The sequence below is a fragment of the Triticum aestivum genome, chromosome 2A (genome assembly GCF_018294505.1).
Source record: "Triticum aestivum cultivar Chinese Spring chromosome 2A, IWGSC CS RefSeq v2.1, whole genome shotgun sequence".
Classification (NCBI taxonomy): Eukaryota; Viridiplantae; Streptophyta; class Magnoliopsida; order Poales; family Poaceae; genus Triticum; species Triticum aestivum.
The window spans coordinates 11,139,042-11,165,948 of NC_057797.1; the positions used below are offsets into that span (position 1 = coordinate 11,139,042).

Genomic DNA, 26,907 nt, shown 5'->3' on the forward strand with positions numbered 1-26,907 from the left:
CTCCGAAGGGACAGACATAGGAACGAAGTGAAATACATATCGGCCAATCAAGTGTCCTGAACAGTAGTGCTGGGCTAGCAGGACTCCGGTAAACCGGGCTGTAGCGGACTACTATGGCTCGAGGAACACTAGACTACATTTCCCCATAAGAAAGGCTGCCAAGGATAAACAACTAGATTGTTGGATCCCACTCATACCAAGCAGTTCAATCATACACACAATATGCCCGATATGAGTACATACAACATGGCATCACAACAAAACTCTACAACTCAAGTACTTTATTTAAAGGCTCCAGAGAGCCATACATAACATGTTCATACATATAGGGGTCACATGACCCGACACTCAAGTCATACAATCATACAAGCACAAGCGGAAGTAAATAGTCTGAGTACAGACACTAGAAAGAAAGAAGGCTTCTCGAAGCCTGTCTATCTACATAGGGCCCTCCATGGCCAGAATCACCACCTGGGTGGCTAGTCACTCGTCGACGTCAAGGTCTACGTAGAACCCATCGGAGGGGGCGGTGTTGTCATCTGAAAACAGTAATTAAGAAAACATGAGTACAAAGGTACTCAGCAAGTCTTACAACATAACCTACTATACATGCTCATTCTCAAGTAGGTGGTGGGGTTATTGCAGCAAGCTAGCTTTGACTCTTGACTAAGCTATCCTACGGAACTCCACTAGGAAAATAGTTTTCGCACACGAGTCCACTACTCACCAACACAATACTCCACCGGGGATCCTCCCTCGTCATCCTACGAGAGGGCCATCCTCGGTACTCACACTTATCTTGAGTCTTTTAGTAGTATCCATTAACTTGTCTATGAATTGTATAGGCAACCAAGTAGTCCTTTACCGCGGACGCGGCTATTCGAATAGTTTTATACCCTCCAGGGGTGTACTTCGTCACACATGTTTCCACCACTTAGAGTCTGCACACGACATGTGCTCGGCAGACTTCAAGCGAAAACCGACGTGGGTGTAAACCACGACCTGACTAACCGCGCAAGTCTCTAGTCCAGGTTTATCGCCTATTCAGGTTCCATCCGCAAGGAAATCCGGCCGGGGTGTCCTCAACGGCCCCAAACGATGTGTACAGGGTCCCGAGACGCCAAACGGGCACCCGGCATACCCGGCCACAGTGTATCTACCGCATCATAGCCCACGCCTAGGGTCAGTGCTACGCACGGCCGCCAACACATAACCTACAAACACCAGAAACTAGTTGCAACTCCTGGACAGAGGGCGAGAGGGGTCAGTAAGTCGAGCGGGGTCATATTTCAGGGCCCAATGTGTGGTAGTAGCTGAATCTTAAATCACGCATACATATCTCAGTTCTTATGGACGGTCTCAATGAAACAGCCCACCATGTACTCCTACATGGCCTCTCATCGATACCTTTACCAAAACATGTTCAACACATCCCTCACATTACCGACATAAACATTCCACTCTAGCCCATCACCCAGATGAACCAGACCTGACACAACTCTAAGCATAGCAGGCATAGCAAGGTAGGAATCACATACATGGCTCAATCAACTCCTACGCATGCTAGTGGGTTTCATCTAGTTACTGTGGCAATGACAGGTCATGCAGAGGATAAGGGTTCAACTACCGTAGCACATAGTAGTTTGAATCGCGTTGTCTTAATGTAGTAAACAAGAGCAAAAGCGAGAACATGGGTCTGTATCGGAATGATCAATGGGTTGCTTGCCTGTTGTAGTGGTAGTAGGGTACTGCCCTTCAGACGGATACTCGGGGTTATCCTCGGAGGCAGAACCTACCACGAAAATCACACCAAACATAATCAACACATGGCAATATGCAACAATATGATGCACGCTATGACATGGCAAGATGAAAGTGTCTTGGCCTAATGCAAGCTAAAACAGAAGGGATGAACTCATTTGAATCAATGATTCAAATCTTAGCTCATTAACATGGCCTTATTAGTGCATTACCTTATTCTGCTTAAACAGAAAGGTTAACTTATTTTGTCATGCATGAAACCATTACAGATGGATAGATTGAATTTTTCTGATCATTTTTCATATATAAATCTTTGCATTTGGAGCTATGGTTGATTTTCTATGATTTTTAGAAGTTTTGGCTATTTTCTAGAATTTCTTATATAAGAATAAATCCAGTAATTGAATTAATACGTCAGCATGACATAGGTGTGACGTCAGTGGGTCAACTGGGTCGGCCAGGTCAAACCTGACTGGTGGCCCCTCTCTGTCAGTGTCACAACTAGTTAACATAATTAGATTAACACTAATTAGCTGTCAGTGGGGCCTGGGCCCACATGTCAGTGTCTGAACTAATTAGAATTAGTTAAATCTAATCTTAAACTTATTAGCAGACCGGCCCCACCTGTCATAGACCCAGGGGGTCTACCTGGGCCCGCACAGGGTCAAACTGAGTCAAACTCGCCGGCGGCTGGACGCCGGCGATGTCAGACGCGGCGGAGGGGCTCGGGTTTGCGTTTCCGGCGACCAAAACGATGGCGGAGAGCAGCTACGTGACGCGGGGAGCGAGCCGCATCGTTTGGTGGAGGAAGTGGGGCTCGAGGAGGCCGGAAACGACGTCGGCGACGACCTTGGCGGTCGCCGGAGTTCGGGCGTGGATGAACCCGACGCTATGGGGCATGGCGAGGCGCGGGGAGTGGTGCGTTAGGCTCCTGGGAGCGCGTGGAAGACGAAGGCGTGCTCGGATTCGAGCTTACGCGCCTGTGGCCATGGCGACGACATGGCCGGCGGAGCCGAGCTCTCGGCCTCGATGGCAGAGGGGGTTGGAGGACGCGGACGAGCGCGGGGAGAGGGGCGGAGGAAAGATGGGCTCACAGGGAACTCACGGAGCAGGCTAGTGAGCTCGGGGAGGACTTGAGGCCGGCGAATCGAGCGACGGCATCCGGCGGCCGTGGACGGGGAAGAGGGTCACCACGTCATCTTGGGGTCGTCCGAGCTTGCGAGGGTCAACGGAGAGGTCAAGGACGGCAGCGCGGAGCTAATGGGCTTGTCGGAGAGGCGAGGCAGCGGTGGTGGGCGCGGCAACGGCGTGCGGCGGCGATAATGGCTCTCGGTGCGTGCGAGAGGAGAGCCAGAGGACGGAGAGGAGCATGGGAAGAGTGAGGAAGGGGGAGAGGGGGACGTGGCGGTCGGCGTGGCACCCCTAGACGCCTCCAGGGCGTCGGCAGAAGCAGGAGGTGGCCGGCGTGTGGCCGCGGGCGCCAGCCACGCGCTCCTCGTCCTCCTGGCGGGAGGAGGGGGACGACTGGCAAGGCCAGTCGACTGGGCCGGGCCAAGCGGGCTGGGCCAGCACAGGTAAGGCCCAGGTGGGTTTCCCTCTCTTTTTTTTCTTATTTGTTTTCTTTTCTATTTATTTCTGCAACTATTGGGCTGTATTAAAAAAATACTAAAACGTTTCCAAAAATCCTGAAAATAATTGTGAGCTCTGTTTAGAATATTTCCAACAGCCCACACTTATTTCCAGAATTATTTGAGCATTTAAATTATTTTATAGCATTTAAATGCCCAAATTCAAATACTTATGATTTAATTCAATGACCTTCTGTTGACCTAGAAAATTGTGCACCAATTTTGCCAGAGGTTCTAACCCAAGACAAAGAGAGTGAACTTTTTAGAAGGGCATTTCAAATTTAAGAGGAATTTAAACATGATGCACACTCTAATGCTTGAACTAGCTAGGGTGTGACATTCCCACATCGACGTCGACGATGCCTATCCTGCATCCTCATCGTCGACTCGGCAGAGGAGGCCGGCTTGATCAGAGGGGTCATGTCCGGGACTGGGCTCCGTCGGGCTGGTATTGGGAGGTGCTACCTGCTGCGGGGGGGGGGGGTAGGTTGTTGAGGAGCCAGCCCGTTGTTGACCCGATCCTTGTTTGGTGGCGGTCGCGTGGGCCAGTGACGGAGCCGAGGCTTCCGGACACCGCGGAGGTGGTACGTCACCGTGTCAGCGAGGAGGACGAGTACGTCCGGCGCTACATGGTTTCGTTGGAGAGCAAGTTCGACAATACCTGGCAGGTTCTTCAGGGATCTCACTGGAGCTATGATCCTGTGATGGTTCCTTCTCTTTGGGTGTCCACCGCCCGCGCCGATACCCGTCGGGCGCTACGATTCTAGCTGTATTAGCGATGCTATATGTATGATAGTATTCGAGGTGTATTAGTGATAATATTCGACGATGTACGGACGCAAGAGATGATGTAGTTTTGCTTATAATTGAATGCATGCTAATTTGAATACTACTTTATTTTACGATTTGGTTTTGCTTATTGGATACTCAAATTGAAAAAGTACTCCTACTTTGAATGCTAAAATTGCAGAGCACTATGCAAGGCGTATGCATTTGATTAGTTGATAGCTTATAGGGTTTTTGTTTTTGCAGAAATCTAGGAGCCCCTCCATCATCCCCGCTGTCGTCCCCGTCACCGACCCCCCTCCAACCTCTAGGTGAGACCAGCCAAATCTCCATGTCAATATGAGTCCTATAAGATATTTGTAAATGTTTTTTATCATATATTCAACCATTGAAATGTAATGGCATCAAGTTTGAATGCTCATATGATATAGATGAAAACATGTATATTTCCGTCCCGTTAAATTTCAGGCGCTCGATATGTCCTTTTTTAGAAAGATAATTAAACTATATTTTGAGTTGACTTTAAGTCCGTCGAGTCTCCACCATATATGAGAGGACGAAGAATCCTGACTGTTGTCGTGGGGGTAGCTTCTCCTTCGTTCCCGTGTGCTAGATAACTTGGTGTAATGCACTCGGGGATGAAAGGAGGAGCTACCATTCATCACCGACGGTCGAATATGTACACCACGTGAGCTGAGAGTTTTCAAAAAAAGACTCGACAGACAGATAGTCAGCCCGTGATGAATAATAATGATCTAATTTAGGTTTTTAAGTACTTATTTAATTATAAGTTTAATATTTGAATTATGAACATAGGAAATGTCATACTGGGACGACGAAAGTCTCCGGGGGAGTGCGATTGGTGCCATGACGACCGAGGTCTGTTCGGCAGGCCTCACTTGGACGAAGATCGGTGCTTCAGCATTAAGCTTGAGGAGACCTTCGATGTTGAAATGGTACGCAACGACGACAAGTGTTTTTTCGTAATTAAGCACGACTTCAACTATTTCAACGTGTAATTTTCATCTTTTACAATTCGACTAGCTTATACCATGCCATGCAAGACGCTATGTTTTGGAGAGGATGGGTTTTGAAGACCATGAAAGTTTCGAAACAAAGAAAATTCACATACGGACCCATCATGGTGTGGATTTTGAAGTAAAGTTGTACAATTCTGAGAGTGTAGCCCATTTTGGTTGCAAAAAATAGGAAGCACTTTGCAAGATGTATGGTTTTCATGAGGATATGCTTGTCACCATGGATCTTGGTGATCCTGAAATCGAGCAAGACAATATGGACATTTGGGTCCTTGTTGATACGCCTCCAATTCTACCGCTATGTGAGTTTCTCAAACATAGTTATTAGATAATTTATATTGTTCATGTGAAAATAGTTGACAGCTTATTTCCATTGACAACTTATTTTCATTCTTCAAAGAATGTGCGGAAGATGGTAGACAGAACCTACTATACCAAAGGCTCCGAATTAACTTATCCAGAGAAAAATCATCTGACAGCATTTTATACTGATCTTGGGAATTACAATATCTACAATCAAACTCCTCAACATTATGGTCAATACGTGCCACTAGTGAACGTGTTGAACTACGGTAACTACTGGAGATACCCTGGTAAGATTTTTTACTATTACGACATCTGTGCATCTTTTGCATACTTCTAAAACTAGTATATCATTTCCTAACTATGAAGTTATTACTACGTTTTTCAACAGATAATCCCAGAGGATTGTGTGCCTCATTTGATGTATCAGAAAGGTAGCCTTAATGTTTTGAACATACAGCCAGGTCATCATATGAATCTCAACTGTCCATACCGGATTTCTAAAAGAAGTGGAGAAATGCTAACCAAAGAATGGAAAAAATGTATGGACAGTTGTAAGGAGGTTCTTGGAAGCAAAAGGAAGCGAAGCGCAAGAATTGGAGACAGGATGATCTCCATTATTCATAATGGAGAGTCAGGGTCTATATTGTTTTATGCTATTTTACCTTAAAGAGGGTATTTAGGTCCTACCTAATACTGATGATCATGTGCCTAGAACAATTAAGTAGGGTTGTTTCGATGACTATGAGGATGATGATTGTATGACTTGTTATTAATAACGAGTAGAAGTTGTATGATGATGATTAGTAGGATTTATTATTATGATGATGCATGATGCGAGCATGAAGAGTTGTTATATATCAGTGGGTAAAATGAACATGAATTGGATTGAAGTGAAGTCAACATGCATGTGGTGCATGTCGAAAGTAGTACTAATCCAAACTTAATCAAGTTAGGATTAGTATTACTTTCGACATGCACCACATGTTGCCTTCACTTTAATCTAAGCCTTGTTTAGGCATAGCAGTAGCGTTGGTAAACCAAGCACGGAGATAAGAGAGGAAACGTCTCTCTATTAGCTAGCTAACACACCCTAAATTACCCCCTAAACCACCCCCTTTCAGAAAAAAGCAAAAACCTCAGCTCCAGCCATCTGCTGACGCATGGACGCCTATTCGGTCCCGGTTGGTGCCACCAACCGGGACCAAAGGCTCTCCTGCCTGGGCTTGTAGCACCGGCCACATGGAGGCTCATCTGTCCCGGTTCGTGTAAGAACTGGGACTAAAGGCCTAAGGCTTTAGTAACGACCCTTTAGTCCCGGTTCAAAAACCCGGACAAATGGGCCTTACGAACCGGGACAATAGGCCCTTTCTCTACTAGTGTTCGCTTTCACCGGATCTATCATTTCCTTCGGAGGTGGAGGTTTCTTTGCAAAGAAGTCCCTCACTTCGGCTTGACTGATCTCCGCGTTTTCCTCCTCGGTCCTCTCATATGGTAACTTTTCAGGAGTCTTGAGAGATGGACCATATCTGTATTGCCTCATGTCTCTGACTGTACTACTAGCCGCCGGAGCAGCGACATCTCTCTTCCGTCGTTGCTTAGGAGGCGGAGAAGGAGGCGGAGTGCTCCGATGCGCCGGAGTAGCCGGAGCGGCGGTATCCGTCTTCCGCCGTTGCTGACGAGGCAGAGGAGGAGGCGGACTGCTCGGACGCGCCAGAGGAGGCGGAGTGGCCTCACGCGCCAGAGCAGCCGGAGAAGGAGCCAGAGTGCCTTGATCACTCGCTGGAGGAGGAGGAAGAGGAGGAGGAGGTGGAGTGCCCTGACTCGCCGGAGGAGGAGGCGGAGGCGGAGGCGTCCAGTTCGGAAGCTTGATGTACTCCTTCTGCCATATACATGGAGTCTTCAGAGCATGAACCAACTGACTCTCCCCTTCACCTGTAGGGTGGTCAAGCTCGAGCTCCTCAAATCCCTCCATTACTTCATCCACCATCACAACAGTATAGCCATGTGCAATGGGATAGCAGTGAAAAGTTCTGTCGGGTTGAGGAGGTGCAACAGAGCCGACAGCCGCCATCAAGGTGAGGCTTTGGCATTTCGTCATAAGCTGGCAATGTTGAGCCTCCGTGATAGCATCCACGGGGTAGCTAGGAGCCGTGCAGTCAGGCTGCTGCATGAGCTCCGTGGAAGCCATGTTGCTTGTCCGCTGAGATGGCGGGGTAGCTCTGGCAGCTCGCTGGCTCTAAACATGTTCCTCTAGCTTTTTACTCTCGCATTGAGTTTCTGCATTTCGCTCTGCTCAAGTTTCCGCTTCCTCTCCTGGGTTCTATAACCACCTGCGCCGGGAAACCCAACCTTCTAAAGGAAATATGCCCTAGAGGCAATAATAAAGTTATTATTTATTTCCTTATATCATGATAACTGTTTATTATTCATGCTAGAATTGTACTAACCAGAAACATAATACATGTGTGAATACATAGACAAACAGAGTGTCACTAGTATGCCTCTACTTGACTAGCTCGTTGATCAAAGATGGTTATGTTTCCTAACCATAGACATGAGTTGTCATTTGATTAACGGGATCACATCATTAGGAGAATGATGTGATTGACATGACCCATTCCGTTAGCTTAGCACACGACCGTTTAGTATGTTGCTACTGCTTTCTTCAGGACTTATACATGTTCCTATGACTATGAGATTATGCAACTCCCGTTTACCGGAGGAACACTTTGTGTGCTACCAAACGTCACAACGTAACAGGGTGATTATAAAGGTGCTCTACAGGTGTCTCCGAAGGTACTTGTTGGGTTGGCGTATTTCGAGATTAGGATTTGTCACTCCGATTGTCGGAGAGGTATCTCTGGGCCACTCGGTAATACACATCACTTAAGCCTTGCAAGCATTGCAACTAATGAGTTAGTTGCGGGATGATGTATTATGGAACAAGTAAAGAGACTTGCCAGTAATGAGATTGAACTAGGTATTGAGATACCGACGATCGAATCTCGGGCAAGTAACAACGTATGTTTTTATGCGATTTGACCAATAAAGATCTTCGTAGAATATGTAGGAGCCAATATGAGCATCCAGGTTCCGCTATTGGTTATTCATTGGAGACGTGTCTCGGTCATGTTTACATAGTTCTCGAACCCGTAGGGTCCGCACGCTTAAAGTTCGATGATGGTTATATTATGAGTTTATGTGTTTTGATGTACCGAAGGTTGTTCGGAGTCCCAGATGTGATCGCAGACATGACGAGGAGTCTCGAAATGGTTGAGACATGAAGATTGATATATTGGACGACTATATTCGGACACCGGAATGGTTCCGAGGGTTATCGGATATATACCGGAGTACCGGGGGGTTACTGGGCCTCATGGGCCCAAAGTGGTGGAAGAGGAGAGGCAGCAAGAGGTGGCGCGTGGCCCCCTTGCCCCAATCCAAATTGGGAAAGGGAAGGGGGCGCGGCCCCCCTTCTCCTTCCTTCTCTCCACCTCCTCCTTCCCCCTTCTCCTAGTTGGAATAGGAAAGGGGGGCAAAACCTACTTGGAGTAGGATTGCCCCCCCTTGGGCGCGCCTCCTCCTCTTGGCCGCCCCCCTCCTCCTCCACTCCTTTATATACGTGGCCAGGGGGAACCCCATAGACACAACAATTGATCTCTTGATCTCTTATCCGTGTGCGGTGCTCCCCTCCACCATAATCTACCTCGATCATATCGTAGCAGTGCTTAGGTGAAGCCCTGCGTCGGTAGAACGTCATCATCGTCACCATGCCGTCGTGCTGACAAAACTCTCCCTCAACACTCGGCTGGATCGGAGTTCGAGGGACGTCATCGAGTTGAACGTGTGCAGAACTCGGAGGTGCCGTGCGTTCGGTACTTGATCGGTCGGATCGTGAAGACGTACGACTACATCAACCGCGTTGTACTAACGCTTCCGCTTTCGGTCTACGAGGGTACGTGGACAACACTCTCCCCTCTCGTTGATGTGCATCACCATGATCTTGCGTGTGTGTAGGAATTTTTTTGAAATTGCTACGTTCCCCAACATCTTCCGCGCAACGGAGCCAGGCATCCCTCATGTTCGTCCAACGTGCTCAGGATTCCCGAGGGGCTCGATCAGCTCGTCATTCTCTCTATCAGGAATGAACGTCCCTTGCTGCGCTGTGGTGATACACTTCTGAAGCTTCTTGACGGGTATTGCAAGTTGCTCGTCCGTCCAAACAGACTTCCTTGTTTTAGGGTCCAAAGTCCCCCTAACCCCGAAGAACCAAGTCCTTGAATGGTCTGGCCAGTTCAATGTCTCTGGTTCGACCCCTTTAGCAAGCAGGTAATTCTCAGCTTTGTCCCATACCTGCCGGGCTTTGAGGTATCCACCTGACCCCGTGTGATGCTGAAACTTCTTCTTTGCAACATTGTGCTTGTTGTCTCTGACATCGTCTTACTCATGTCCGATATCTTGTAGGCCACAAATGCGGGCCAGTGATCTCTTATCTTCTCAAATCATCCGGTGAATTCTGGAGGCTTCCCTTCGTCGACAAAGGCTGATTTCAACTCATTCTTCCACCTCCTGAATAGATCTCCCATCTTCTTAAGAGCACACGCCTTGACCAATGGCTCTATAACCGGCTTATTCAGATCCTCCTCTGGCGGTAGGGTGAAATTTGCCTTCAGCGAGCTCCAAAGATCATCTTCCTGTCTATCATTGACATAAGAAACTTGAGGGTCTTCATTCTTAGGCTTATTCCATAGTTGGATGCTGATCGGGATCATGTCCCTAACAATAGCCCCGCACTGAACAGAAAATGCTTTCTTGGTCCGCCTGGGTTCAATCAGTTTGCCATCGTCCGAGATTGTTGTGATCGTGAACCTTTCATCCTGGCGCAATCTTTTCTTCGGGCCTCGTCTCGTCACCGTAGTTTGGCTCGATCCAAAGGGCTATAAAAGAATAAAGAAGGGTTAATATATGTACATACCAAAACAATTAATGCATCAATTAGCTAGTCAGCACGAGGATGGGACAGGATGGGGACGGAACAGGACGGACCGCCAAACCTAGACAAATCTCGAGGAAAATGGAGTTTGGACAAGGAGCTTTAAGAGGAGAAATCTTAAGTGTGGCTCAGGCATTTCATTGAACACATCGTGTGCATAGGAGATGAGCTAGAGCACCATAAAGCTCTCCCACGGCCGGCCAGAAAAACAGAGTACTCCACTGCTCTGCTTGCGGACGAGGGGGTATATATAGGCATCTCATTGTTTCCAGTTTGTGTCTGGAACTGGGACCAATGCCCCACGAGACTCGGTCGGCCCCCTGGCCTCACGAACCAGGATAGTTGCCCCCATGGGTCCCGGTTCGTGAGTGAACCGGGACTAATGGGCTGGCCCTGCCTGGACCAAAACCCTGTTTTCTACTAGTGCCATGGTGGTCGCTGAGTTGAAGTGTGGGAACGACGGGAGCTCCTCAAGGGCTGGCGTAGGAGCCCCGCACACGGCGACGTGCACTTCATGGATGCGCCGCGCCTCCGCGGTTCCCTGCGCGTTCTTTGAATTCCCCGGTAATTTGAGTCCAAACTTGTTTTGGTTCCAGAAATTCTGCAACCATTTACCGATTTGTGTGCGAGGCGCTGGCCCGCGATCCACACAACACATAGAGCTTCCTCCTCTTTTACATGGAGTCAACAACAGCAATTTTCTTTTATCGATTGCAACCACGTATGCTACCAACGGTGGTAAAATGCTAGCCAGAACTATGTGATGATGATGATGATGGTAAACAGCTAATTAATGACAACAAGGAAATGGTAACGAGTAGCAGAATTGTGCTGTTGGACACAGTTGGTTATGATAGAACATACTGTGCAATCTTGATGATGATGGTAAACAGCTAATTAATGACAACAAGGAAATGGTAAATGAGTAGCAGAATTGTGCTGTTGGACACAGTTGGTTATGATAGAACATACTGTGCAATCTTATTAGAGACCTCCAGTACATTTATTTGAGTGGTATACAATCACTCCTAAAAACAGCTTTTCCATGGCCACGTGAACACATCCATTTTCTACATCTATGAAAAAAAAAATACTAAAATACAACAAGATTTACATTGTAGGAGTTTTGAAACAGAATTAGATTGGCGCTCCTCTTCGCTTCCTCCCTGTTAAGGCACCACCTTCATGTGTACCCTGAGCATGACTTGTAACCAAATGAGGAAATGAATTATGAGGCGGTATCCTTGATTCCCATGCAATTAGAATGAAGTCTTGTTTCGGGATAACACTAGGATCTCTTATAAGTTCCCCAAATGTTAGACTTGGCAATTCCTTCTTGATTGAAACATTAGGAGTACAAGCTATCATGCTAAGTGGTTGCAAAGCATAGTCCGTTATGTCCACTAAATGGGCTTGGTCCGTCAGCATGCTTAGGCGCCCACCACATGTGGAATAGTTTCTCTTAAAATATCTTAGTCCCTTCTCTAGTATGCAATGCCAAAATTGAACACTGAGGTTCATTCTCAATACATCCGTGAGCATATTTGTTGCAATAAGTGTACCTGCTGGCACATTATGCAACATGTTGCAAAATTCATCTGCTAGTTGTACTAACCGTGGATGTTCTGTAGGGTCTACACTCCCGAATGCCAGTGTCTTAAAAAGGTACCTCAACTCGTCATAAGACAAAACATTTAGGAAAATAGGCTGTACCGATCCAAACCGGGTTAACCTTTTAAGTTTACTTATGATGATGATCTTGCTTCCTGTGCTCATTCTTATGAGAAAAGAGTGAAACCTTTTCCATTCATCCTCACCTACATCAGAAGCAAACTCAATCACTACCAACATCGTCCCAAACATGGTCCTTCCATGGTCAAATATGGTCAAGAGGTTGTGTCCATTCAAGTGCAAAATAGAGGAGAAGCGTGACCGAACCCTTTGGTCGCCACACACATGAGCAACCAAGGTTTTCTTTCCAACTCCAGCACCACCTATGATCGGAAGAACTGAAAGTGCATGATCACCAGGAGGGTTGTTGTGCTCCAACAAGAAGCTCAAGAGCTTTTGCTTTTCAGTGTGTCGGCCAAACATGAAATTGTCGGTGTAAAGATAAACATCATAGGGCCTACGGGATATGCGCTGGCATCCACCCAGAAGAACAATAAACTCTGCCATATTAGCAATAGCAATTTCTAAGCTTTTCAAGGCACCATGTGACTCGAGGCGCATTTCCTTGTCATCCTTCCCAGATGTTGTTCGAGAACGCTTGAAAGGAATGGCTAAATGCAAGCTGCTGCTAGACGAGTCACTGATGCTAACCTTGTCGAAGCCTGCACTGTGTTGGAGGGCATGGTACCTCAAGCAGTCCAGCACACGGTGTCCTCGGTACATGGCCTCTGAGAGTGTCTTGAGATGCATCATCATCCCGGAGTTGGTTATGTATCGTGTGTCTGCCTCCTCAAGGATGGTGCCAGCTCTCATCAGGAGGTGATGCAACCTTTGCATCACCTTCTCCTCTGATTGGGCATGGCTCAAGGAGTAGTACTTGTTCATCAGTAAGGAGACAAACTGGCTCACGAGTTCACTAGCAACTGCAGATATGGCAGTCTCCATAGCTAGGATTCATGAGGTAAGCTGCTGGCCTGTCTCTGGACAAATTTAACTATGATGGCCTCTTACAAGTCTTACGGAGATTCTTGGCAAAATAGAAAAGTCTCCATGGATGACTTTGACTGGTACAAGGGCGGCTAACATGTGACAAGGACAAGCCTATACTGTCCAAGCAGGAAGAAATAGTTGACTAGTATTTTCAATATCCACAGTATGTAGGACCAGATTAATTATTGTCTTTTATATCTTCAATTGTGAAAACGACAAGCCAACTGTCCAAGAAACGTGACAACATATATTTAATATTTACGCACCAGCTTGTATATTTAAGTTATCTTTGCATTTATCTTTAACTGGACTCGTTTTACATTTTACACCACAAGGCATATCCAGTATATGCACACTCTACTCTAGCAATGTTTGAGCTCAACTCATCGGGAAGCAAACGATATGCACCATTTTACCATGTTCGGTAATGATGAGAATCACAACTCCATGATTCAGGGCACATGTTGCTTTGTAAGTTGGTTTCTTTAGAACCCAACCAGTCATGTCGCTTATATTGTCCTAGTTCAGTATTTAACTGGAAACTGTTAAACCTTGTGCATTCTCTGCAGAGTTCAGGCTTGACCTGATGCGGATCTTCAAAATGGAGAAAGGAAAATGGTATTGTGTAACCTGTACGACTGAAATTGCAAAAGAAATTATTAGGGTTGGAGTAATTTCCAAAGTATCAGTCATTCCGAAATTTACAAAAAAGAAAAAAGCGCTTCATCATTTTGGCCCAAAATGTTGCAGATAAGCTGCTGACGGAGGGGTTGCGAGTCGTACGTAGGCAGCAGCCGTAGCTAACCAGGCACACAAGAGACAATCCGGCGAGACGTACGCGTATGCTCGAAGCTAACGCCTTAAGCAGCTGGATCGATTCTACGCTTGTACACGGCGAGTTGATGGCAAACAGGGCCGTGTCGGTCCTGTGCTTTTTATTGCTTTGATTTTGATCTGTTTATAGGCATAGGATACAGCTATATTTATACTAATACAAAGCTAGCTAACCCAAACCTACTCGGATGATTGCACCAAGTCCGTGCCGGACTGGTCTGCCGTGGTTGATTCCAACATCCGGGGTGTGCTTCACGGCCAGCCACTGCAGCTAGCAGCAACTTCCGTTGCCGGCAGCTCCGGCAGCTCAGCAGTGGCACCTGAGGGGTCTCATTTACGACAGTAAGAGCATCTTCAGCCATTCGGCCCCCCAGGACGCATAAAAATCGTCCTCTGGGAGCGAGTCGGCGCTGCAATCGGCGCTGGGGCGGTTTCGCATCCAGTCGTCGCCCCCGGCCGTTGAAGTTGGCCCACTTTTCAGCCTCATTTCGATGAATAAAGGGCCCATATGGATGACAATAGGCCCATATTCGGCATGGTTCGCCGTTGTTCGGCGTTCAATTACGCACATAAATTTTTTTATCACATATTTCATCACAAAAATATCAGATACTTCAACAAAATAGTACAACAACAAATAGTTAAATACAAATTATATAGTTCAACAAATAAAAACTCATATTTCATCACACATCGCGCCCGGTGTCGCCCTTGAGCCTCCATAGATGCTCTATCAGATCTTGCTGCAGTTGATGATGCACCTGTGGGTCTCAGATCTCCTGACGCATACTGAGATAGGCAGTCCAGGTTGCCGGTAGCTGGTGATCAACTTCGGCTAGAGGAACCTGCATGTAGTATGGTTCAGTGTCAAACACCGGGTCTTCTTGCTCGCTCTCGATGATCATGTTGTGCAAGATGACACAACAAGTCATAATCTTCCACATTTGATCTTTCGACCAGGTCTGAGCGGAGTACAGAACAACACCAAATCGAGATTGGAGCACACCAAATGCCCGCTCGACATCCTTCCTGGAAGCCTCCTGAACCTTCGCAAACCAGGCGTTCTTGCCTCCTGGCACAGGGTTTGAGATCGTCTTCACAAATGTCGACCATCTCGGATAGATATCATCAGCTAGATAGTACCCCTTGTTGTAGTGCCGTCCATTGATCTCGAAGTTCACCGGAGGAGAAAGACCTTCAACAAGCTTGGCAAAGATAGGAGAGCACTGTAGCACATTGATGTCATTGTCAGTTCTTGGCATACCAAAGAAGGAGTGCCAAATCCAGAGGTCCTGTGTGGTAACCGCCTCAAGTACCACACTGCAACCGCCTTTGGCGCCTTTGTACATCCCCTGCCAAGCAAATTGGCAATTCTTTCATTTCCAATGCATGCAATCGATGCTTCCAAGCATCCTAGGAAATCCTCTTGCTGCATTCTGTGCTAGGATCCGAGCAGTGTCTTCCGCATTGGGTGTTCTCAAGTATTGTGGTCCAAACACTGCCACCACTACCCGACAGAACTTGTAGAAACACTCTATGCTGGTGGACTCGGCCATGCGCCCATAGTCGTCGAGTGAATCACCGGGAGCTCCATATGCAAGCATACTCATCGCTGTCGTGCACTTCTGGATGGAGGTGAATCCAAGAGCGCCGGTGCAATCCACCTTGCACTTGAAGTAGCTGTCGAACTCCCGGATGGAATTCACAATCCTGAGGAAGAGCTTTCGGCTCATCCGATAACGGCGCCGAAATGTTTTCTCGCCGTGAAGTGGAGCATCAGCGAAGTAGTCGGAGTAGAGCATGCAGTAGCCTTCGATACGATGCCGGTTCTTTGCTTTCACCCGCCCAGGCGCCGAGCCACCTCGCCGCGGCTTTTCATTGCTCGCCAGCAGCTGGGCGAGGGCGGCGAGCACCATGAGATGCTCTTCTTCCTGGACGCCGGTCTCGGCTTCCTCCTCCAGCAGCGCGGCGAGCGCTTCCTCGTCATCCGAGCCCATCGCCGAGGCAGGCAAATCACCGAACACCTTGCGCTCGGTGGGCGTGTACCCGCCGCTAAACCGCGCCTCCGCGGCCGGAAACACCCAACTGCTATTGGAGGGGCTGCCGCGGCGAAGCGCTTCTATTTTCTGGCGGGGAATGGCTATCTAGCGGTGTAGGGTGGCGGGCGGCGCCGGGATATAGCTACTGGTGGCCGAGAGCGCGGGGGCTGGAAGGCGAGTCGGGGAAGAAAACCTTGACTTTTCCCCTGACGGTCTGGGCCAGCCACGCTTTTCCCTTGCGCGGGAGCCTCCAATTGCTCCCCAGTGCGCCGGGTTCGGCCTGTGACCGCCGGGCGGAAAAAAGGGCCGAACCGGCGATTTTCGGCGTCCTGAGGACGTGACTGGGGCGTTTTTTCCGCGCCGGCGCCGAAAAAGTAGCCTGGGGAGGCCTATTGGGGACGCGGCTGGAGATGCTCTAAGTAGGCCTAGATTAATTATTCTCAGATTGAAGTTGGAGTGGTTTTCATATCCATAGTAAGTAGGCCCAGATTAATTATGGTCAAGTGTGAGAACGACAAGCCAACTGTCCAAGAAACATGACAACATATCTTTAATATTTACGTACCAGCATGTATATTTAAGTTATCTTTGGATTCATCTTTAATTGGACCTGTTTTACATTTTACACCACGCGGCATATCTTTGCATTTATCTACTCTAGCAAAGTTCGAGCTCAACTCATTGGGAAGGAAATGGTGTGGCTTATTTTGCGCTAGTTCAGTCTTTAACCAGAAACTGTTGCATCCTGTGCATTCTTCAAAGTTTAGGCTTGGGTCTGATGTTGATCTCCACCATGGGGTAAAAATGGAAAAGGAAAATAGCATGATGCAACTAGAGGATCAACAGCTTGGTTTTCTTTCCTATTTGAATCAAGAGTGTCTAGAAAAATTAAGTGGCCTCTGCCAAACAAGTTTACAGTGTTGTGGAAAACAAGTCTCACAGAAACTCTTTGCAAAGTAGAAAAGTCAGCAGGGGTGACTAAACCGTTGACAGCGACGAGTCGGTCGATGACAGCCAGATTCTTGTCTAAATGTCCACACATGTGACACAGACAATCCAACAATCCAAGTATCATGAAAAGAATTGACTAGTATTTGCGGAACAAAATACATCTATGTTAATTATTTCTCTTGTCTTGGACTCCCTCTATACATTTTACATGGCATCCAATATATAAAGTTGAGTAGAGAAGCAGGTTGGTCCTTTTTTCATCACAACTACATACTTGGGTATAAATCTTCCAGTGAACATGTAACTAGTTTGTCTGTACATTTGATCCTTTTGTCGGTTCTTCAAAACCCAGTCTGACTAAGTGTCTTATTTTGTGCTAGTTCGGTATTAGATCCAAGATTGTTGCAGCTTGTGCATTCCTCAGAGTTGAGGCTTGACCTGCTGTTGATCCCCACCATGGTAAAAATAGAAAAAAGGAAATTGCAAGATACGCTTTGGACGAAACTTCATTTGCTTTCTATTAAAAACTAGGAGTTGCTTGCGTACATGAAATTGTTTTCTTTCCCCTTATGTAGTGTTAGGTCTAGGAGTCCGATTAAGCTATGTTTCCTTTCTTTGTACTTTAAGTCTTATGTACTCCCTGCGTTTCATTTATTTCGCATATTAGCTTTGTTCTGGGTCAAACTTTATAAACTTTGACCAAGTTTATAATAGAAAAATTAACATGCACAACACCAAGTCACTACCATTATAATCATCTTTCCGTAAATTTTCATGCCATATATATTTTTTATTGTGAAAGTTTAGATTGTTTTTGATAAACTTGGTCCACCTAATAAATTTGACTTATTTCAAAGCTAATATACGGAGTAAATAAAATCAGACGGAGTACTATATATGCCCCATGGGCTATGCGATATAGATACGTTGCTCCATAACACCCCCTTAATATTTGCTCCCTGTAATAACTAGGGTCGGAGCAATTACCAAAGCATCAGACATACTGAAATTTACAAGAAGGGCTCCATCATTTGGCCCGAAATCTCACAGGCAAGCTGCTGGTCAGCTGTCACAAGTGTATTCGAGGGTCTGGGTGGAGATGCTGTGCCAACTGCAGCGATGACTTTCCTGTCCGGCAGCTCGCCCGTGGCCCGCCAATGTTTTTTTTCAAGTAAACAGAACTTTATTAAGCAGTAGGTTCAGCAATATCGCTGGCAACAAGAACGTTGTGATGGACTTAGGAGGTGTTTGGTTACAGGAATGGTATCGGTAATCAGATTACACAGTTTCAAGAGGTGTTATGAGTTCTTTCCTAGTTTGTTTGGTTTGTCCACGGTAAAGGAAACCATGCAATCCAGACGTTTATGTTGACTTAATAACGGTTTGGTGATGGCCGTCTTAGAAAGTACATTATGTTGACTTAATAACGGTTTGGTAATGAGCTCTCCGTTTGTTACTACAACTTGCTTGCAAAACTAGTAAAGCTTGTGGTGCACTAATGATCTTGTACATGACAAGATGCTACTGCCTGCAGGCGCAGGCTGGACCTAGTTTGCACGACGATGGACGATCCCAAACACCTCGCCCATGTCCAGTGTCTCTGGGCCCGCCCCACACGGAATCGCCCAGTCAAAGTGGTACAGGAGGTTTGCCAGCACAAGCTCCATCGTCGTGCTCACGAACAAGGCTCCAGGGCACTGCCTACGACCAGCTCCGAACGGGATGAACTCCATCTGTGGCCCTTGCTTGAAGTACTCCACACTCATCTCCTCAAACCTCTCCAGCCTGAACTCCGCGGCATCCTCACCCCAGTGTGTCGGGTCCGTGCCAACCGCGAAGGCGTTTATCATGACGGAGGTGCCCTTGGGTATGTGGTAGCCCATCACTTGGCAATCCTCCATGGCCGCCCTGTGTATCAGTGACACAGAGGGGTGCAACCTTAGCGTCTCCTTGATGACCATCCGAAGATAGTGCAGGTCGCCGAGGTCTGCGCTGGTGATGGTGGACCTGCGGTGGTGTCCGAGCATCTACTGGAGTTCGAGTTTGGCCCTTGCCATTACGTGTGGGTTGCGGATGAGTTCTGCCATAGCCCATTCTAGGGTGGAAGATGTAGTGTCCGTAGCAGCTCCAAATATTTCCTGTTGCAAATTATTGAATGTTAATTTTAGGCAATGTTGAATTGCATGTATCAAACAGTTCATCTAAAAGTCCGGGAAAAAAAAGTTCGAACTGATGGGGAAAGACGAACAATATATATATATATATTTTAAAACAAGAATAGGTTACTACTAGCTAAAAAGATTTGGTTGCAAATGAGTGATGGTACGTAGAAGCGGAATCACTTACAAAGATGACGGCCCCGATGATCTCCGACGTCAAAGGGAAACTGAGAGTGTCTTCGTCGTGCAGGCATCTCCAGCCGCGCCCCCAGGAACGCCTCCCCAGGTGTTTTTTTTTGCGCCGGCGCCGAAAAATCAGCCTAGTCGCGTTTCTAGGAGCCCGATTTTCGCCGGCTTGGGCGGAAAACAGCGCTGGCGGATCCAGGCCGAACCCGACGCACTGGGGGGTGCCCGGGGGCGCCGGGGCGAACTGTTTTGGCGCGAAATAGCCGCGGGCCCGCCGCGTCAGCGACTCTACCCTCTTCTCGCCCCTTCGCCGTCCTCATCGCCTCGTTTCCCGCGGCGAATCAATGCCAAAGCTGCCGCGCTGCCGCGCCGGTCAGCCTGCGCCATTGATGCCTCATGGGCGGCGCAGTGAAGACCGGATGACGCGCATCCCTTGCCCTCCCTCGCCCGCCACGCGTACTCACGGCGGCTCGCGCATGGGCGGCGCCTCGGCCTATATAAGACGCGCCCCAGCGCACTCAGCGACTCGCACTCTCTCGCCGTCGTCGTTCCTCCCTCTCCTCTCTCTCGCCGTCGTCGTTCCTCCCTCTCCTCTCTCTCGCCGTCTCCAGCACCCATGGCCGAGCGCTTCCCAGGCAACGGCACGGCGGCGAACGGCTTCGGCCGACGCCATCTTCACGAGAGCGAGGCTCGCCTCCTTTTCGAGGCCGAGTACCCGGTCCCGCCGGACATGCGGCTGCCCGGGGCGTGGAGGATCAGCGCCGGCAGCGTGCCGGTGCCCCCTATACCCACCGGCGCGGCGCGACGTGCGAAGATCGCACGCATCCGCTCGTCCCTGCCGCGTGCGGCGAGGGAGGGGCCACGGTACGTCCCCGACAGCCCGCTGTGGGAGCCCTACTTCCGCCGCCGTCACGCCGAGCAGCTCGAGGCCACCAACGGCGTCGAGCCCTCCGGCAGGCTCAACGCTGTCGGCCAGCGTCGGTGGTGGGGCGTGCCCGGGCGCACGTTGGAGGCCGTCCTCGAGTACATCAAGGGCGGCAACACGCCGCGCCTCAAGTACCCCGCTCCCCCGTCGTTCACACGCCGTCGGGGAAGCTCCTGGACCCCGAGGCGCATGGAGACCGGGGGGTCCTCCTCCTCGTCCGGCGGCTCCCCCTGCCTCCACCTCCGCCCCGTCAAGCCAGAGCCCCAGGGCGCGCCTGTCAGCGCGCGCACCCGCCGCTCCGGCGTCCGCATCGGCGACAACGCCTCCCCCACCGGCCGCTTCGTCCTCGTCGAGCTCAAGCCGGAGCCCGGCCTCCCCGCGGAGTACGAGCAGGTAGCCCGGCGTGGCTTCTCCGACGAGGACGTCCTGCGGTGGGCGTGGAAACGACTACCTCTGCGACGAGATGGTCCGGCAGCGCCGGCCCTGGAGGAGATGGCCGCCCGCAAGCGTGGGCGCGAGGACGAGCACGGCGTCGTGGTCCTCGACAGCGACGACGACGACGACGCCCCCGGACCGTCCAACCCGCCGCGCCAACCGGGGGAGGGATGCAGCAGGGACGGCGGAGGCGTCGGCGGGGACGGCGACGACGACTACGGCGGTGACTACACGCGGTTCTACCGCCTCCTCGGCATGTAGAACCGCGTGGGCGGGCGGCGAGGCGGGCGGCGAGGGAGACGGCGGGGTAGCCCGCGGTAGTTTTTCCCTTTTTTTATAAAGTATGTTTAAATTTGAACGAACTCGCCGATGTTTGCGTTAAATTTGAGTCGTGTTTGCGCCGTATTAGACTTTTTTTTTAAAACGTGGGCGCCGCGATTGGGTGACATCACGCCCCCAGTGCGCGGTTTAGCGCCGGTGCGTTCCCAGGGGGCGATTTTTTGCCGCACGTCCAGCAGGTCTTCGTCCTCTTTAGGTGTAGGAGTAGGAGTACCAGTAGCGGTAGCAGTAGCCGAGGCATTATTTTGTTTCTTCTCCTTGCGCTCTTGGATGATATCTGCCAGGATTCGTTGTATCCGGGCGTGGCTCCTCCTCAGGTCGCGGGAATCACCCGTCAGCCACCGCACCAGCCGCGACGACGGGTAGAGTTCCACCAGGCTGATCCCTCCCACGAGCGAAGCCAACACGGCGAGCTCTCGGAGGTACGCCTCCTGCTGCCGACACTTGCCGCCAAACGCCGCCCTGGCGATGATGTTGTTTGTCAGCCTGGCCAGCTCCTTGCCAATGTCGATGATGGCGGACGCCGAGGCAGAAGACGCGGTAGCCACCGACTCCATGAGGTGTGTGACCTCGGCTTGCTTGATGGAGTCCATCCGGCGCACCTGCCGTGTGCTGAGCAGCTCCATGACGCAGAGCTTGCGCATCTGCCGCCAGTGGTCGCCATAGGGCGCGAAGGCCAAGCCTTTGCCCCCGCAGCTGACGATGTCCAGCGTGGGACCGCTCGGGCGGGTCGCGAAGGTGAGGTCACTCGTCTTGAACACCTCCATCGCTGCCTCAGGGGTGGACACAATGATCCTGGGCACTTCGCCGAGCCTCAGCAGCCTGAGTGGGCCGTGCCGGCGTGCCAGGCGAAGGAATGCGCGGTGGGGCGGCAGTTTGGTGCCGACGAGGTGGTGGAGACTGCCAATGATGGAGCAATGCTACATTTACAGTCGTTTTACCAGATGGGAGCTTACGGATGGAAGTGGCATCATTAGATTGGAGACAGGAGAGCCTCACACCTGAAATTCAGGGGGGAGTGATGAATTAGACTCTGCCAAGTCTGTCCGTATGAGAGTTTCCGTAACTGCGGTCTGTAAGTGGAGCATTTTCGTATATTTATAGTGTAGCATAGATGCTTGTTGGAGTTGCTGCACCGAAGATAGGACATGCAAGAAAACAGACACGTTGCTATCTGTCACACCACCGAAAGTCCAGATCATGTCAAAACGAAGAGATGAAACCAAGAGATGACTTAGCTGTAAGAGGTTCTAGCTTCCAGGTTTTAGGTTTGTCCTAAGTCAAACTTCCTCCAGTTTGACCAAGTTTGTAAAAAAAGATAGTAATATATGTGTATGTAAATATATATACACACACACACACACATAAAAACAAATGTATGAAAATATACTTTATGATGAATCTAATGGAACTGGATTAGTGTTGTGAATTTTGTTATGTTAAAAAGTTTGGCTTAGGGAAAACATAAAACTTCAAATATTTTGAATCGGAGGGAATAAATACAGCCTGCAGGCCTGCACACATCGCTACTACAAGCACATACTAACACATCACTTAGCAATACTACAACTCTAGAGCTTCAAGATCCTTTATGTATCCACATCAAGGTTTTATTTTTCTCAATACTGGTTTTTTACCGGGCTGGACTGGAGGGAGTACACGTCTTCTTAGCAAGATGTTGGAATCAACTGCCTCCAAATTCCATCACATCTATTGCACGCCAACCATGAAATTTCACACTTATTCCAATTTCACACTTATTCCATGCACGTTCTTGACCTTTGATTTTTCAACTATTACATGTGGCCACACATAGCCTTGGAGACTTGGAAAATTCCATGTCTTACAAGTGTACAATCGGGTGGACAGAACTCATCTTCGTTTTTTTTTTGAGAAGTCATCATCGTTTTTCAGACCACGTGATATGCAGGAAGACTTCCATGCATGCATGTTTGCAGAATCAATCCTGATATTGTCAAGTCACTAACAATACGTGTTGATACATCTAAAAAATTCTGATTAGTCTAGATAGGTGGCGGCTTTGATTAAACAGTTGACAAATCAGCTTGAAAAATCACTTATAATCTGATTTTCGTATGTATGTATATTATATTATGGCTACTAGCTGATGTGTACATGCAATAATATGTTTGACATAAACCAGTTTTCATGTTTTCCTTTTTATTAAAAAAGGAGGGTAATAACTCCTAGCCTCTGTGACGACTCATGCTTGCATCCATTTTATTGCTTTGTGATCGTCTGTAAAAAGAAAATAAGAAAACACCATACTCGCCAGACTAGATCAACTGAAATAAAGATTGTAAATCACACTTGTGCATAAATAATCATGTTGCTAAACCATCAGTTGAATTGGTTGGACATAGTTACAACAATCTCCAAGTGGGTGCACCTAGCTATCAAAAACATGGGCTTCTACATGTTGTGTACTTATTGACTTAAATATTGCCAATTTTGATACGAACTTATACTAAACTGTGTTATAAAATTTTACCGAGGGAGTAGAAAAGAATCATGCATGTTAGCGTACGCAAATAGGTGTGGCGGCGTGGTGGCGGGCGCTGGAGGCGGGGTCGTGGGCGCGTGGCGGCGGCGTGGTGGGCTTCACGTGCTTGTGCGCGTCCATGGCACGGGCTCCGGCTTGGTCTGGCTCGGTCGGATCTACGGCCCGGTGGCCACGAATGGCGTGCGGAGACTCACCAGCGGGGCACGGGCATGTCCGCTGTGGCTCACACGGCTGTTGGTGGCCGGTAAGCGAGGCCCGGCGTGGCACCTCCTGGGGTCGTCTCCGGGACGGATCTTGACTGTTCGGGCGCCCTCGACGTTGGGTGGGTGTCCGCTCCTTGCGGATCTGAACTGGAGGCCGTGGTGGGGCGTTGTAGGGGGAAACTTGAGGAGGCTGGAAGGAGGGATGGGTGGTCTGCCCACCCGTCGCTGGCGTGGGGTGTGTCGGTTGAGGTCTCGCACTGCTCCGCTGCACCCCTTTCTCTTTCCCCTTGCATAGTTGCCTCTGCATCAATCTTTCGAAGCATGACGTTGCTGGCGGCACCGACATTGGTAGGGGTCTACTTGTGGTGGAGATACGCTCCTTTGGGTGGCCGATGGGGGCATCGGGTCGGAGTTGTGGTGTTCGTTGGTGGAGCTCGCATCTCGGGTGCGGACTGGCGACCTTGGTGGCCTGGATAGCGGGGTGGCTCAGGCTCAACGATCCATGGCGGTGGGAGGCAAGTCTCTTTGATAGGGCGCACCCTAATCGGAGGTGGAGTTGTATGCCGGGGTGAAATCCTTGTCTGACCGTGATCAGACCGACGGTGGTAGCGTCCGGGGCATAGTCCCATTCTTGTAGGCTCTGTCGCGGCCTCTCCTAATGCCCCGTGTTGCTCCAGATGAAAATCTCAATCCTTTGGATCGGGTGGTGGCGGCGCTCTGTGGTTGTGTCCTTCCTGAATGCACAACCTTGAAGCTTGTAAGACAATAAGTTTTGGGGAACCAGCACAACCCTCTAGGGGTGGCTTATCTCATTATATATAATGGTTGTGTTACAATATGTACCATATACGTACATAGGTACAGAAGCTATACATAGTCTAACACCCTCCCTCAATCTTAGCCACTTTCTAAAGAACTGAGAAGGGTAAGATTGCGCCTACAAGCCTCAAACTGTGGCAGCGGTAAAGGCTTAGTGAAGATCTCTGCAAGTTGATCCTTAGATGAGATAAACTTGATCTGGAGTTGCTTCTGTGATACACGTTCCCGTACAAAGTGATAGTCAACTTCAATGTGTTTCATTCGGGCATGAAATACTGGATTTGCAGAAAGGTATGTAGCACCGATGTTATCACACCAAAGAATAGGAGGCTGTGGTTGAGACAAACCCAACTCCTGAAGCAAAGACTGCACCCAAATAATCTCTGCAGTAGCATTAGCCACAGCCTTGTACTCAGCTTCACTACTGCTACGTGACACAGTAGCCTGTTTCCGAGCACTCCGGGCGATCAAATTAGAGCCAAAGAATACTGCATAACCCCCCGTGGATCGCCTGTCATCTGGGCTACCAGCCCAATCTGCATCAGAGAAGGCCGAAAGGACCCGAGAGGAAGTCGGCCGAATATGCATACCAAATGTCAGGGTGAACTGAACATAACGAAGAATGCGTTTAACATCAGCGAAATGAGTATCTCTGGGAGCCTGAAGATACTGACAAACCCTGTTAACAGCATAAGAGATATCTGGTCTCGTGATCGTCAAGTACTGAAGTCCACCAACAATGCTCCTGTACTCTGTGGCATCCGCAGGAGACAAAAGCTCACCATCAACAGCTGTTATCTTGTCGGTAGACGACATGGGTGTGGTGGTCGGTTTGCACTTCAGCATGCCAGCTCTCTGTAACAACTCCAAGGAGTACTTCTTCTGCGTAAGGACAAGACCAGTAGCACGAGAAGTGACCTCAACTCCAAGAAAGTAGTGAAGCTTCCCAAGATCTTTGACCGCAAAATCAGCACCAAGAGAGCAGACAAGAGCATCAGTAGCATACTGAGAAGAGCTGACAAGGATAATATCATCGACATATACCAAAAGATACATAGTGACTTCTGGCTTCTGTAGAAGAAATAACGAAGTGTTAGCAGTAGACGGCACAAACCCATGAGCACGAAGGGCAGAGGCAAGGCGGGCATGCCAGGCACGAGGAGCTTGCTTCAAACCATATAGTGCTTTGGAAAGACGACAGATATAGTCAGGACGATCAGGATCAGAGAAACCAGGCGGCTGTTTCATATAAACCTCTTCCTCCAGAAATCCATGTAGAAAAGCATTCTGCACATCAAGTTGACGAAGTGACCAACCACGAGAAACAGCAATGGAGAGAAGAAGCCGAATAGTGGTAGGCTTGACGACAGGACTGAAGGTGTCCTCATAGTCAAGACCATGACGCTGCCGAAAACCGCGAGCAACAAGTCGCGCTTTGTAACGCTCAATAGATCCATCCGAATGCTTCTTCACTTTGAATACCCATTTTGAGTCAATAACATTTACCCGTGGTGGTGGAGGAACGAGAGTCCATGTCTTGTTACGAAGAAGAGCATGAAACTCCTGCTCCATAGCCTCTCGCCAATGTGGAATGCGCAGGGCAGCCTGATATGAGCGAGGCTCAGAAGATGGATCCGCAACAGCAGCAGCCAAACAAGCAGCCAACCAAGCAACCGTACCATCCTTACGTTCCTTAGGTTTGAAAATGCCACTGCGACTGCGTGTATGTGGTCGGGACACAGGAACCACCGAGGTCGACGGAGCAGCCTGCAACGGGCTGGAGGACGGCGACGTTGACGAGTCAGCCGGTGACGAGGAGCCAGTCACGGTAGCCTCGGACTCAGTTGGCGAAGAAGGCCGACCCACCGGCGAAACCGGCAGAGCAGACGAAGCAGCTGGCGACTCCGGCATCACAGACCAGGCCGATGGCGAGCTCGGCATAGTGGGCCGTGGCGCGGCCGGTGTCGCGGGCCGATCCGCTGATGAAGGCGACGTGAGGACCCGAGCCGCGGGCGAAGACGGCGTGACGGGCCGAGCCGCAGGCAAAGACGGCGTGACGGGCCGAGCCGCGGGCGACTCGGCGGCCGCTGGCGAAATGGACCGAGCAGTGGAGATGCTCGGCGCGACGGGCTCGTCGAGTGACCATGCATGGGCACGTGAATCGATGCCATGCAACATAGGGCGATCGACGTGCCCACCAGAAGACGATGATGATGATGGTGAATCCTCCAACAGCTCCAAACGAGCTCCACGTCCGGTTCCTGCACCATGGTTAGGTAACAGCAAAGGAGAGTATGCAACATCATCAAATTGGTCAGAAG

General features: G+C 49.3%; 1 protein-coding gene and 1 pseudogene across 2 annotated transcripts; both read right to left on the reverse strand.

The window, feature by feature from the left end:
* Nucleotides 1–11,637: 11,637 nt before the first annotated feature.
* On the reverse strand, nucleotides 11,638–14,110 carry LOC123184237 (putative disease resistance RPP13-like protein 1). 2 transcript variants are annotated; one of them, XM_044596390.1, is made up of 2 exons: nucleotides 13,956–14,110; nucleotides 11,638–13,802 (listed from the first exon to the last, which is right to left on the reverse strand). In XM_044596390.1, the coding sequence occupies exon 2, from the start codon at nucleotides 13,125–13,127 to the stop codon at nucleotides 11,649–11,651; it is 1,479 nt and encodes a 492-aa protein (XP_044452325.1). In that variant the 5' UTR covers nucleotides 13,128–13,802; nucleotides 13,956–14,110; the 3' UTR covers nucleotides 11,638–11,648. The 2 variants fall into 2 exon arrangements, with proteins under 2 accessions (XP_044452325.1, XP_044452324.1); XM_044596389.1 differs by having other exon boundaries at nucleotides 11,638–13,810.
* A 4,381-nt stretch (nucleotides 14,111–18,491) lies between these two features.
* On the reverse strand, nucleotides 18,492–23,684 carry LOC123191304 (desmethyl-deoxy-podophyllotoxin synthase-like; annotated as a pseudogene).
* Nucleotides 23,685–26,907: the final 3,223 nt, after the last annotated feature.